The following is a 14,341-nucleotide window of genomic DNA, read 5'->3' on the forward strand; positions in this document are numbered from 1 at the left end:
GAAACTTTACAAAATTGTTAGATACCCTGAAGAGCCCTGTGATATTGGTACAACTGCCCAAAGCATCTCACTGGGTGCAGAGTTGCTTCTGGGGGCACTGGTCTCACCTCTCTGGCCTCAATGGATGCTGGGTCAGTACTGTCGTCCAGGAGGCTCTCATAATGATCCACATTGTCTAGGACATCCTCATCGTCCGGATGGAGCAGGAGATAGGCCTTGGCACACTCCAAAGCTCTCACATATTCGCCAACTGAAAGCCCAAGGAGTTGCAGCATTAAAGCCTCTATCTGTCTAAAAGATTTTTAAGAGATACTTCAACATGCCTGTGAGAAGTCAGCATTAAACATTAATAAGAGGGAAGGTGGGGCTGAGTAGAGTAAGGAGCAATAGCTGCAGATAAAAGGAAGGACACAATTTCGAGTATTCAAAAGGTTCTACCTTTGGTCTAGTTTGGTACTAGATATTTTTCATAAATCATTAAAAATTTCCACCTGACAGTATTTGTTGACAACTTACATTATTTAATACAGATTAAAAGAACAGCATTTTAGGAGTTAATTCTGATACTTGTATTGGGTCTGACAACATGATATCTAAGACCAATTTCAGCAATCCTAACTCTATTGACTGCTTTTAAACATAAGATGCTAAATCTCTTTCTCAATAAGAAAAATGGAAATTAAAACCAGTTTAGTTAGAATTAAATTAAAATCAATATAAGATATCAACTTTCACCTAATGGATTGGGGAATGACTAAATATTTGATGATATATTCTGTTGATAAGCAGTGAAAATGTACTCCATATGGAAGAAAATTTAGTGACATCTATCAAAATTACAAATGAATAAACCATTTGGTGCAGCAATTGCATTTCTAGAAATTCACCCTATAGATATTTATGTGCAGATGTGAAATGACATACATAAAATGTTATTCATTTGACTGCCAATTATAATAGCAAAATATTACAATATACACAATGCCCACCAGTAAGGACACACATGAAATAAATTATAGTATAATGATATCCAGATATAAAGAAAAATTAATGAGGAAAATCCCCATGTACTGACAGAAGTAGGTTGAACCATATAAAATTGCCAAATATGACCATTTTTGACCTAAGCAAATGGTAATTTCTTGGGTCTAACCTACTAAAAATAACCTGATATGTATTATTAAGTGAGGAAACAATGTAGAGAACAGTGTTAATAGTATGTTATCTTCTGTGTATAAGAGGGAAATAAGTCTGAGTGTGTGTGTGCATGTGTGTGTATGTTGTTTCTACATAAAATTTTAGAAGAATAAATAAGAAACTCTGGGCTGAAGGACATGAAATTGGGTTGTAGGGAACAAAAGAGAGGGAGGCTTTTATGTGGTCTTTGAACCTGTGAATATATTATCTTTTAAAATGACGTTGAAAAAATTAAATTCAAAAACCATATACAGTGTCAGTTAGCATATCCTTCCAGGCATCATGACAGCATTCAGCACTTGTGGTTTCACCCTCTGTTATTCCATCCTGAGCTGCACTTATATGAGATGAGAGAGGGAATACATAAACCTCCATTGCTTCCATGCTAAACTGAGGAATGCACAGGGCAAAACCACGACAAGGTGGTGTCTGTAACAGTGAGCAACCCCCCACCCAAAGGTCTTCAGGGATGATCCAGGCTTTACCTTGATAGTAGGCAAACTGTAGGTAGTCATAATGCAGGGGAAGAAAGTTCTCAATTGGGGAGAGGCGGCCAGGGCGGGTGGCTAGTTCCCTCACACACTCATGCTGACAGACTAGCACCTGCATGTAGTGATCTGGAAGACAGGAGAGAGAAGTGGGTCCTCAGTCTGCTGAGAGCGAGGCTTCAAAGTCAGAGCCACAGTTACACAGGGGATCCCTCACCTCACCACCCCGACAGCGATCTCACTTCACTGTCATCCTCACTTCATGACCAGAAAGCTTTTTCACAAGAAAGTAAGTGACTTACTGAAGCCTCTTCAGCAGTCATCACTAGAGTAATTAATAGTAGATTCCCATTCTCTGGCTCCCTGTCTCTTCTCCATATTGTACTTCCCTCCTGCATACTTAGTGTACCCTCTTTTCCTACACATCCTAAAAGTGACCCAGGTCATCTCACCCTACCCATGACCAGCTGAACAGGCGACGTTCTTATGTAATAGCTTCGGGTCTCTCTTTGGCTACTTTGGATGCCCACGTGTCCTGGAGTCAGCATAGGAGGTTCAGATCCTGTTACGGCGCTAAGGACCAGTGGAGAGAAAGAAACCACATATGCCTGTGGGAAGTTGTGCAGAGAAGTAAAGTGGGAATGCTTTACTCCTTGTGAACATTTTCAAGCACCTTTCCCTAATGGGGAGATGAAAACACTGTTCCTTCATGACTACTACTCAGGAACCTACTCTACCCAGCTACCAATCAGTCCATCATCTGGACACTATAAGTCCTAATATTGGAGGGACTACATGAAATAGGAGAGATAGGAGAAGGATGGGAGCTGCAGAATTTGAATAAGCACTTTGCCTCTTTTTCTTTGTTCCCACTCTTCTCACTTGCAAACAGGCAAGGATCCTGAGGTGTGAGGGGTTTGCATGCAGCCTTCAGCTCTGGGCTCCATCTCATCCAAGCGTGAGCTGAGGGAATGCTAATGTCCCAGTGAAGAAAACACTTCTTACACTTTGCTCCAACTTCTGCTTTTACAGTGAAGTTGCAGATAGTCTTTTCCGCTAAGAGAATCGTTCATTCCTATTTGTGCAGAGCTCATTCTCCTGAGAATGGTGGTATAGCCATCTGACTTTATGACTGCACAGTTTGATTTACCACACCTGCCTCCTTTCAAAGAGTTCTCTGTTAGGCAGAGTTTGGCTTGTATTTCAGTGACTTTGAAGAGGGACTCCAAAACACAGCAGAAGGGAAATGTATATCTCCTGGTATATAGGAAAATGTGCCAGTTTTCACATAACCTGGCTAATTCAATCCAATGTAGCATGACTAATAGAATCCCTACAGTACACTGGTTCTCAACTCGAGTTGGAGGATGGGAGGAGAAGAATGAGTTCTGTTTACTTGAGTAGCATGTTAGAAATAAATAGCTAGCTGTTTTATTTCCTAAGAAAATAACAACAAACAGCCCTCAACTGTTTCCTCCTATTTACCTGGCCATTTGCCTTCCTCTTTACCTTCTAATACACACTCCTCCTGATTCCAAATGACAAGCAAAAGGAAAAGGGGGAAACACACCCACCAAAAATCCAAAATCTGAATGAAATATTTCAAAGCAAGATATAAATAGCAGCAAAATAAGAGTGATAAAATTGTATCCTTTAAGGCTTCAACAAGACTAGCCTGGAATAAGTAACTGTGTTCAGAAGCTGTTTGTATTTTCCTCCAGTGTTCAATGTTCTGACTCTAAAATAAAATATTCTGGCTTTCTTAATACATCTGTATTTTATAAGTCAGTTTTACTCCTAATTTAGGGCAGTTTTGGACCAGACAAGAATTAACAGAGTTATGATGTCACTGTTTATGAATTGTATTCCTTGTCTCCTTTCTGTATCAAATGTTATTGTGCAATGAATATGCTCTAGTGAGTTTGAGATCCAAGATGCTTGTGTGGGAATGCTTTTAAAAATTTCCTTCTCATAATAAATTAGATATGGTTCAAACTCCCTAAAAGGCTTAATCATTTTTCTGAGTATGTAATATTTGGTTGAACTTGGAGACTGTGACTAATTTCATCACTTTTCTTTCTTGGAAGTGGGGGTAATAATGATAGCTATGCTCCATATTACAAGACTGAGTTAGGAGACCTCTATTCTTTTCCAGCTACCAGCATGCTGTGATGATCTCGAGCAAGTCACTAAATGTTAGTCTGTGGGGATTTGTCAGTTGGTTTTCCTAAATCAGGTCTAGGACATTTACCAAAGCTGTTTAGTGACCACTGAGAAATACAGATGTAGAGGCAAAGGTGGGGGTAAAGGAAGGGCACATGTCCTTACAAAACCACGGTATAGTAAACCATAATAAAGGAAAATCCTGCCCATTCCCAAATAAAAGATTAAATTCAAAGAAATACTCTGGAGTTGAAATGTGAAATATATATAAAACTGACATTCAAGTGAGCAGTGCTTCAGGCAAATGTTTCTCACAGAGGCCCAGCAAAACAAAATCTTTGGGGAAAAACTCCTCAATAATTCAGAATTTTGTTCTGATTTTAGGTGAAGTGAATTGCTTTTGGGTAACTGAGTGTGTGACAAGTAGGCCATTTGACAAACTGATTTTCACTCTATTCCTAGTCTTTTGATAGCTATTCCCTAATTGTTCCTCTAAAAGACCTTAACAATTTATGACCTTCATTTTCACAAACAGGGAGTATTATGAACCCTTTTGATCTCTGTAATGTGCTTGACGATATGTCATCTCCTTCCTTCCTCTCTTCATCCAACTCACTCATTTAACAATACTTAGTAAGCACCTACTATTGGCCAGTCGCTATTCTTAGGCACTGAGAAGGAAGCACTTTACAAGATAGAGCATAAGACACATGATAGGGGAAAATATCTTCAAAGTATGTGGAAATGAGCTTGGCATATCCAAGGAAGTAGAAGTGCAGTAGGAATGCAGCAAAGAGAAAGAAAAATAGGGAGCATAAAAATATAACACAAATGCACAACCATAAAAGTCCCTGCCAAAGACTTTGTGTTTTATTTCAAGTGCAGTGGAAGCCACTGAGGGGTTTTCAGCATGTCTGTGAGCAGACTCATTTCTTTAGAAGACTGTTCTGGCTGCCTACCGGTGAAACCTGACCAGAACGTGAGGACCAGCTGGACGTCATCAACGGTGGCTGAGTTAAAATACACTGTTGATTTGAACCAGGGTGTTAGCACAAGGGGTGGAGAGAATCAGGGAATCTTAAATTATTAGCAGTAGTATCTATTAAAATTTGGTAACAAATTAGAAGGGAGCAGAAATTGAGGGAAATGTTTATTTGAAAGACAATTTATTGGGATTTGGTTTGAGCTCCTACTGGTGCTTTTCATGGAGATGCAAATTATTGGAAATTGGGGGGAGCAAATTGACTTTACTGACTTGCATTTCTGTAAGTACACATGAGGTTGATCATTGTTTTCCATATATATATATATATATATATATCTTGGAACAATATGCACTCAACAAATAACTGGTAAACATTATTATTGAGTAAATTACCCTTTGCCAATTTTTCAGTTACATAGACCTTAAAAGTATGGGTTCTCGAGTGAGAAAGGACTAAGTTTGATTCCCAGCTTCATTGTAATATTATTTAGACTTTCTGACGTATAAATTCCTCATTTAAAAAAGGGAGAAGAGGATAAATAACAGGAACATCTATTTATGAGTTGTTTATGTAAAACATTCTGGATATTGTAGCTAGTAAAAAAAGTTGCTTATTATTATTACTACTACCAATAAATAAGAAATAAATTATTACTAATAATAGTAATTTACAGGCTCTTTTACATATTACAGATATTAACTATTTGCAACTTTTTCCACTTATCATTTGTATATCAGGTTGATTTATTTCATCTTTTATGTATATAAATCTTATGTAGTCTATATTTTCCCTCATATTTCTTGTCTTCTGTCAAGCTAAGAAAAGTGTTTCCTCTCCTACTATTGTATAAATATTCTCTTGTATTTTCTTCTAGTAGTTTTATTTTTACACTTATTGATAAAAACAGAATTCATTTTTATGCATTTTTTCATACACAGCAGAGAACTCATTTCTCACCATAAATGGTTAGTCAATTTCCCCAATTAATGTATAGTTCATATTACCTGCTGTTTTAAGTGCCATTTTGTAATATATTAAATCTCCATATACATAATAAAATGTTCTTTTAAGTAAAGTATTCCTACTACACTGTTTATAATGATTAAAAGGTGTAACTTACTTAATAATCATCAAATAATTATGCTTGCCCTCATAACAAAACACTACACATCCATTAAATACAATAAGGTAGATTTATGCATACTTACATGAGATGTCCACAATGTATTGTTAAGCAGCCAATACAACAAAAACAAAAAATAAGCTGCAAATCAGTATTTATAGTATTGTCTTATTTTTAAGAAAAAGAAAAAATATTACAAGTAAATACATAAATATTTACATTTCTATGTGAAAAACTTGGGGAGCATTATCATCAAAATTTAAGCAAGGTAAATTTATCTATGGAAGATAGAATGGGATTGATGTATCTTCCACTTTTTATAATGTATACTTTTATATTGTTAGAATATTTTTATAGATTACAAGTTAATATTTCTATAATCAGGAAATAAACAAAGGGTAAAAATTAGCTTTACCTGCAATGGCTTCATAGAGACCAGCTTTATATCCTAAGTATTCATACTCTTCAAATCTCTGAGGCCCTTCACACAAGGCTCTGCATTCCATGTCTTCATTGAAATATTCCCTTAAAGCTTGCTCAAAGTACTTGATAGCTAGCTCAAAGTCATTGGCTTCATAGTGCTTCACTCCTGCACCATAGCTCTCCTGCAAAGAAACAGAGGTTTTTTTCAAAGAGCACACAAGGGGAAAAGCAGGATTCAGGGAGACTCAGGATAATCTGTGGGGGGGTACTGGACTCATGCTATGAAAGGGCAAAGAAAGGTTACACTGGGAGATAAAGTGTAACTGCCCTGGTTTCAACTAATTGTAAATGCGAAGGGACTTACTGATCAAGCTGACTGCCATGACACCAATTAATTTCACTTCCTTCCTGAGCACCCTCAAGACTGTATTTCCTAACCCTTTTGATTATAGAAAGGGACAATGCAACAAAGTTCAGGAAGACTGATGTGAGAGGGCATGACATCCATTTCCAGGCCTGGCCCAGTTTAAGGAAAAAAAAAAGAAAGAAAGAAGGTCTTTCATCTAAAGTCTTCCTCTTTCTCCTTTATCCTTTACTTCAATCATCTTGGAGGCCACACATTGAGAATGGTGATCTCTCCAATTGAAAAAGAGGCTCTTTCAACATACTGTGATTTCAAATAATATTTCATTTAAGCAAATAACTATGTAACTTTAATATCAGAATTTGAAAAATGGAAAAACCACTTGATTGGAAGCTGGGAAACCACAATGTGAGCTGGGCAATTCACACTGGCTTCAACACGTGTGTGTAAAATTTAAGTGCCAGAGGGGAACCTGAGGTTCAGAGACAGTTACAGTTATTTATATCATGTTCTACTTTGCACCAGCTTATATTAACTTTCTAAGTGAATTTTCATTTTCTCTGCATGTTTTCAATTACAATATTTCATCTGAGAACTCCAAAAGTATAAAAATATTACTATATTGAAAATTAAGAATCAATTTGAGATTCCCAATTGTTGAGATCTACTGTAAGTCAAATGAAACTTAGAGGTGTTTAGTTTCTATGGTTAGGGCAAGGGTCCCCAGAACTCACCAGGTGTGGTCTGGCTTCTTGGTCTACCAACTGGAGTTGTTCGGTGCTGGCCATTGTCCTGTAATTCTCGATGTTCTGCTGTATTTCCATGTGCTCAGGGTTGGCCATGAAAAATGTGTGGGCTGCTTGCACTGCCTTTTCCAACTGGTTAAGCTATGAGGAAAAAAATATATATTATATATTTTAAAATATATATATTTTAAAAGTGGCAGGGCAGGTTCCATTTCACATTGATTATATTCAACCTCCATACCTAAGGATGGGAGGTTAATAAAGAGTACTCCAAAAATGATAGGTGGATATTTTGACTATGGTGAAGATGGATAAATGTGGTTTATTCCTAATTCATTCTCTTCCCCTTGTTTTTTAAGCCATCTCTGTTTTCAGGATATTGAATCCACAGGCTTCTGTTTCACGATTAATCAAAATAAAAAGCTGCCAATTCTGTATCACATCTAATTCACATTTTCAACATTTTTGTCTCTTACTTTCTCTTTTTTTTCTTCTTGTTCCTTTTGCCTTTAATCCTGACAGTGGGAATGTAAACAAACCTATGACTTTTCAAAGGGATGGGATTGGGAATACCTCCCATGCCATCAGTTCATTATCAGTTTTTGGAAAATGAAGAATACAAAGTTAAAAGCAGTAAATTATCCCAATGTGTAAAGATGATACATACAATACATAAAGTGTTCTACCACAGTCTTTCAATTGAGGTATTTGATTCCGGACTTAAACTTTGATTCCCTCGAATGCAAAAGGAAGCATTTTTAATAAACACTACACAGACACTGTAAGTTTCCTCATAAACCAGTTAATACACTGGTAGAGCTCTCTGAAGATAGGTACCATATGATTCATTTATCTTCTTGTTTTCCACCTACTTGACGTATCGATGATGCCTCTGACATGCCTAAGAGAAGATTTTTAAAAACCCAGCAAGTAAATATTTTACACACAAATCCAAAGGTGGATCACATGTGAGTGTGCTTCATAAACTATAGTGCTCTAGATTGTTTAATAACAGCATCTCTGAAGTCATCATTCACACTGAGAGCTTCCAATACTGATAACCACGAATAAATGTGATTGAGTAGTTCCTGTAAACTGTTGGCTAATGTTAGTAAATTGGTTACTTTTCTTTGAGTACGTTGGTTTTCACTTATTTGGTGCTTTCACCATTCATAGCCCAGTATTGCACATAATGCCATCTTCCCCAATATAAATATTAAGAAGATACCATGATTTAAGATTAAACAATGAAACTTACTTATGAACTATCCTTGGCTTTTAAATTACTGTGAGCCAGTTCAGGGAACTAAAATTGGCAGCCAACATCTACAAAATGTCTTTGTACTCCATTTTAGAAATTAGATATACACATCTAAAGTGGCAGAAAATTCCAGGTGAACATGTGTGTATGCTCCACACAAAGAATGCCATATTATAGGATAGGGATTATCATAAGGCCTTGTAAGGACTAGGTTTCAGCTAAAGAAGGACCCACCAACTACTCCACTGAAACAAAAACCAAACTGCATATAAAGGCTCCAAAGTGGACATCCTTTAAGGCCAACATAAAACAAACCACAGAAGAGGGTGACTCTAATACAAAGGTAAACCTATGCATTCAAAAAATGAATTACAAAATGAAGAACAACTGAGGAAAGGGGAATGTTTTAACAAGATGGTATCAAACTTTTAAGGGAGCCTTCTGCCCCACTGAGATATGAGGAATACTGGTGAGAAATGCCTTCAAGAATCACTTGGGTTATTTCATCTCAGGTTGTGAAGCACTAAGGAAAACATTTCCTCCCGCCAGCTCAGAAGCACACTGTACATAGCAGTCATACTGCATAGAAAAATAAATAGTACAGATTAAATCAACACCCTGCTGACATTCCAAAGTTACTCTGTCCACTAGTGAGTGAATGAAACTCTTCTGACACACAAATGGTTTTCCACAGCTAGTAATAAAAAAGCATTTCAAAACTACACTTTGACTACTTTGAAACCATTAGCACTATCCACTGACCCCAAAAAATGTTCTAGAAAGTATGTGCTATGACATTTAAGAACCTACAGCATTTGGCCCCAACCCTATCTCTCTAGCATAACTTCCTATTATCTTCCATTATGCAAACTTTTCCCTGAAAAATTCTCAAAGAACTTCCAGAAGTATTATAATTTATCATCCCACTATTCAATAAAACACACCTAGGCCCAATACTCTAGTCATACTCAAATTCTTCATTTCATTCATTCACTTATTCAGCAAATATTAATTTTGATCTGAATCTTTGCCAGACACTATAATAGTTGAGGAGAATACCTTCATGGCCAAACAGACAAAGACCTGCTTTCTAAGGGCTTATCATCTTAGCCAAGGGGACAAGTCTCAAGCAAATAAATCATTAATAAATATGGTTTTAAATTGTGTAAGCTGCTATGAAGAAATGCATGAACAAATAATACTGTAAGAGCTGGCTGAGGTTGTAGTGGAAGCAGAACCCTTTAGATAAATTTAGTTAAAGAGGATCTCTCTGCAGTGGGATTTTTGAGTGAGACCTATATTGAGGAGCCAGTCATGAGCAGAGCAGAAGGAAGAGCGTTTCAGGAAAAAGAAAGTCATGTGAAAGGGATCTGAAGTGGAAAAAGTCTTGACATGTTTTAAAAGCAGAGTAGAAACTAAGGAGAGAGGTTCAAGAAGCTGGAGGACACATCCCTTGGAGACTATGTTGAACAGTTCAAATGTTAATCTAAGTACAAAAATAAGGAATTACAGATTTTTTTCCTATGTATCTGATAACATGCTTTTAAGTGATAACTCAGATCACTATGTGGAGAATAAATCATTGTAAGCAGGCAGGAGAACATTGCTATCATCCAGGTCAGAGATAATGTTATTACTTTGCAAACTAAAAATAGAACAGCATGGGTCTGTCGCCCTCCTCTCTTCATTTCCTTCCTCTTCTCCATTTTGCCCATCCTCACTAAGCAGTGCTTTTCAATTCAGAAGGCAGACACATAGCACAAAAGGAAAAAGTTCTAAAATTTTCAAATGCATTTAAGGGAAAATATACAAGTTTCCTCTCTTCTGAATTAAGAGAAATATGAAGCTCAAATATTTTGAATATGAAATTTAGAACATCTTGTAAGACATGTGCAGAATGGAAAGGGACCAATTCTAAAGTATACTAAAGCATGTAGAACACACTGTATATTCTGAAATAGAATATTTAGATTCACCTTCTATCTTCTGAAGCCTATTTATACAACATCAAGCCTGAAATAAGTAATTTTCATTCTGGCTCAAAGATTGTTTTCAATAAAGAAGGGAATTCTTTCTCTACTTTCACCACCCAAACTTTGGGAATTCATCCAATACACTGATAAAATGCTATATTTTTCTGCTTTGGCTCTTTACATACATTTTACAATATAGCAACTTTAGAGAATTTTTAACCCCAGATGAGGTTTCTTTACAACTGACACTGAGGACATCCTGTTTCTAAGCCACAGAAGAATTTCAAGTTCTAGCTAGTGACATAGTTGTAGAGACAGGAAGTTTCCATATTACAGCATGTAAGTGATGATAAATACTAAAAATTTATAGGCTAAAAACTTTAGTCTTCCTTTTATGGAGTAGTAAGGTTTCTTTTTTTATTTTGGTATCATTAATCTACAATTATATGAGGAACATTATGTTTACTATACTCCCCCCATCACCAAGTCCCCCTGACAAACCCCTTTACAGTCACTGTCCATCAGCATAGTAAGATGCTATAGAATCACTACTTGTCTTCACTGTGTTGCACAGCCCTCCACATGACCCCCCCACATTATACATGCTAATCATAATGCCCCCTTTCTCTCCCCCCCTTATCCCTCCCTTCCCACCCATCCTCCCCAGTCCCTTTCCCTTTGGTAACTGTTAGTCCTTTCTTGGGTTCTGTGATTCTGCTGCTGTTCTGTTTGTTCAGTTTTTCTTTGTTCTTATACTCCACAGATGAGTGAATTCATTTGGTAGTTGTCTTTCTCCACCTGGCTTATTTCACTGAGCATAAACCTCCATACATGTTGGCTCCATCCCTCTAGTTCCATTCATGTTGTTGCAAATGGTAGGATTTGTTTTCTTCTTATGGCTGAATAATATTCCATTGTGTATATGTACCACTTCTTCTCTATCCATCCATCTACTGATGGACACTTAGGTTGCTTCCATTTCTTGGCTATTGTAAATAGTGCTGCAATAAATATAGGGGCACATCTGTCTTTTTCAAACTGGGCTGCTGCATTCTTAGGGTAAATTCCTAGGAGTGGAATTCCTGGGTCAAATGGTATTTCTATTTTGAGCTTTTTGAGGAACCTCCATACTGCTTTCCACAATGGTTGAACTAATTTACATTCCCACCAGCAGTGTAGGAGGGTTCCCGTTTCTCCACAACCTCACCAACATTTGTTGTTGTTTGTGTTTTCGATGATGGCGATCCTTACTGGTGTGAGGTGATATCTCATTATGGTTTTAATTTGCATTTCTCTGATGACTAGCAATGTGGAGCATCTTCTCATGTGTCTGTTAGCCATCTTAATTTCTTCTTTGGATAACTGTCTGTTCAGCTCCTCTGCCCATTTTTTAATTGGATTATTTGTTTTTTGTTTGTTGAGGTGCATGAGCTCTTTATGTATTTGGATGACAACCCTTTATCGGATCTGTCATTTATGAATATATTTTCCCATACTGTAGGATGCCTTTTTGTTCTATTGACGGTGTCCTTTGCTGTACAGAAGCATTTCAGCTTGATATAGTTCCACTTGTTCATTTTTACTTTTGTTTCCCTTGCCCAGAGAGGTATGCTCATGAAGATGCTGCTCATGTTTATGTCCAAGAGATTTTTGCCTACATTTTATTCTTAGAGTTTTATGGTTTCATGACTTACATTCAGGTCTTTGATCCATTACGAATTTACTTTTGTGTATGGGGTTAGAGAATGATCCAGTTTCATTCTCTTACATGTAGCTGTCAAGTTTTGCCAACACCAGCTGTTGAAGAGGTTGTCATTTCCACATTGTATGTCCATGGCTCCTTTATCATATATTAATTGACCATATATGTTTGGGTTAATGTCTGGAGTCTCTATTCTGTTCCACTGGTCTGTGGCTCTGTTCTTGTGCCAGTACCAAATTGTTGTGATTACTGTGGCTTTGTAGTAGAGCTTGAAGTTGGGGAGCAGGATCCCCCCCATTTTATTCTTCCTTCTCGGGATTGCTTTGGCTAATCGGGGTCTTTGGTGGTTCCATATGAATTTTAGAACTATTTGTTTCAGTTCGTTGAAGAATGCTGTTGGTATTTTGATAGGAATTGCATTGAATCTGTAGATTGCTTTAGGCAGGATGGCCATTTTGAAAATATTAATTCTTCCTAGCCAAGAGCATGGGATGAGTTTCCATTTGTTACTGTCCTCTTTAATTTCTCTTAAGAGTGTCTTGTAGTTTTCAGGGCATAGGTCTTTCATTTCCTTGGTTAGGTTATTCCTAGGTATTTTATTCTATTTGATGCAATTGTGAATGGAATTGTTTTCCTCATTTCTCTTTCTGTTAGTTCATCGTTAGTGTATAGGAAAGCAACAGATTTTTGTGTATTAATTTTGTATCCTGCAACTTTGCTGAATTCAGATATTAGTTCTAATAGTTTTGGAGTGGAGTCTTAAGGGTATTTTATCTACAATATCATGTCATCTGCAAATAGTGCCAGTTTGACTTCTTCTTTACCAATATGGATTCCTTGTATTTCTTTGATTTGTCTAATTGCCGTGGCTAGGACCTCCAGTACTATGTTGAATAACAGTAGGGAGAGTGGGCATCCCTGTCTTGTTCCCAATCTTAGAGGAAAAAGTTTCAGCTTCTCACTGTTAAGTATGATGTTGGCTGTGAGTTTGTCATATATGGCCTTTGTTATGTTGAGGTACTTGCACTCTATACTTATTTTGTTGAGAGTTTTTATCATGAATGGATGTTGAATTTTGTCAAATGCTTTTTCAGCATCTATGAAGATGATCATGTGGTTTTGTCCTTCTTTTTGCTGATGAGGTGGATGATGTTGATGGATTTTTGAATGCTGCACCATCCTTGCATCCCTGAGATGAATCCCACTTGGTTATGATGTATGATCCTCTTGATGTATTTTTGCATTCAGTTTGTTAATATTTTGTTGAGTATTTGAGTATTTTTGCATATATGTTCATCAGGGATATTGGTCTGTAATTTTCTTTTTTGGTGGGGTCTTTGCCTGGTTTTGGTATTAGGGTGATGCTGGCTTCATAGAATGAGTTTGGAAGTATTTCTTCCTCTTCTATTTTTTGGAAAACTTTAAGGAGATGGGTATTATGTCTTCTCTGTATGTCTGATGAAATTCTGTGGTAAATTCATCTGGCCCAGGGATTTTGCTCTTGGATAGTTTTTTGATTACTGCTTTAATTTCATTGCTGGTAATTGGTCTGTTTATATTTTCTGTTTCCTCCTTGGTCAGTCTTGGAAGGCTTGGAAGGTTGTATTTTTCTAGGAAGTTGTACATTTCTTTTGGTTTTCCAGCTTGTTAGTGTATGGATTCTCATAGTATTTTCTAATAATTCTTTGTATTTCTGTGGGGTCCATCATGATTTTTCATCTCTCGTCTCTGATTCTGTTGATGTGTGTAGATTCTCTTTTTTCTCTTAATAAGTCTGGCTAGGGGCTTATCTATTTTGTTTATTCTTTCAAAGAACCAGCTCTTGGTTTCATTGATTTTTTCTATTGTTTTATTCTTCTCAATTTTATTTATTTCTTCTCTGATCTTTATTATATCCCTCCTTCTACTGACTTTG

The 14,341-nt window shown here is 36.8% G+C and overlaps 1 protein-coding gene across 3 annotated transcripts in view; it reads right to left on the reverse strand.

Annotated features, from left to right (window-relative positions):
• Positions 1-14,341, reverse strand: part of P3H2 (prolyl 3-hydroxylase 2) — a 178,537-nt gene that overhangs the window by 23,137 nt on the left and 141,059 nt on the right. For all 3 annotated transcript variants that reach the window (XR_005022638.2, XM_057501128.1, XM_036875103.2), the window contains exons 2-5: positions 7,479-7,631; positions 6,373-6,562; positions 1,683-1,814; positions 108-250 (exon numbers count right to left, since the gene is read on the reverse strand). Coding sequence is in view for 2 of the 3 variants with exons in the window: in XM_036875103.2 (XP_036730998.2) it covers positions 108-250; positions 1,683-1,814; positions 6,373-6,562; positions 7,479-7,631 (618 nt within the window). In the remaining variant the exon portion in view is untranslated. The remainder of the gene's footprint in view (positions 1-107; positions 251-1,682; positions 1,815-6,372; positions 6,563-7,478; positions 7,632-14,341) is intronic.

This window comes from Manis pentadactyla, chromosome 1 (assembly GCF_030020395.1).
Source record: "Manis pentadactyla isolate mManPen7 chromosome 1, mManPen7.hap1, whole genome shotgun sequence".
NCBI lineage: Eukaryota > Metazoa > Chordata > Mammalia > Pholidota > Manidae > Manis > Manis pentadactyla.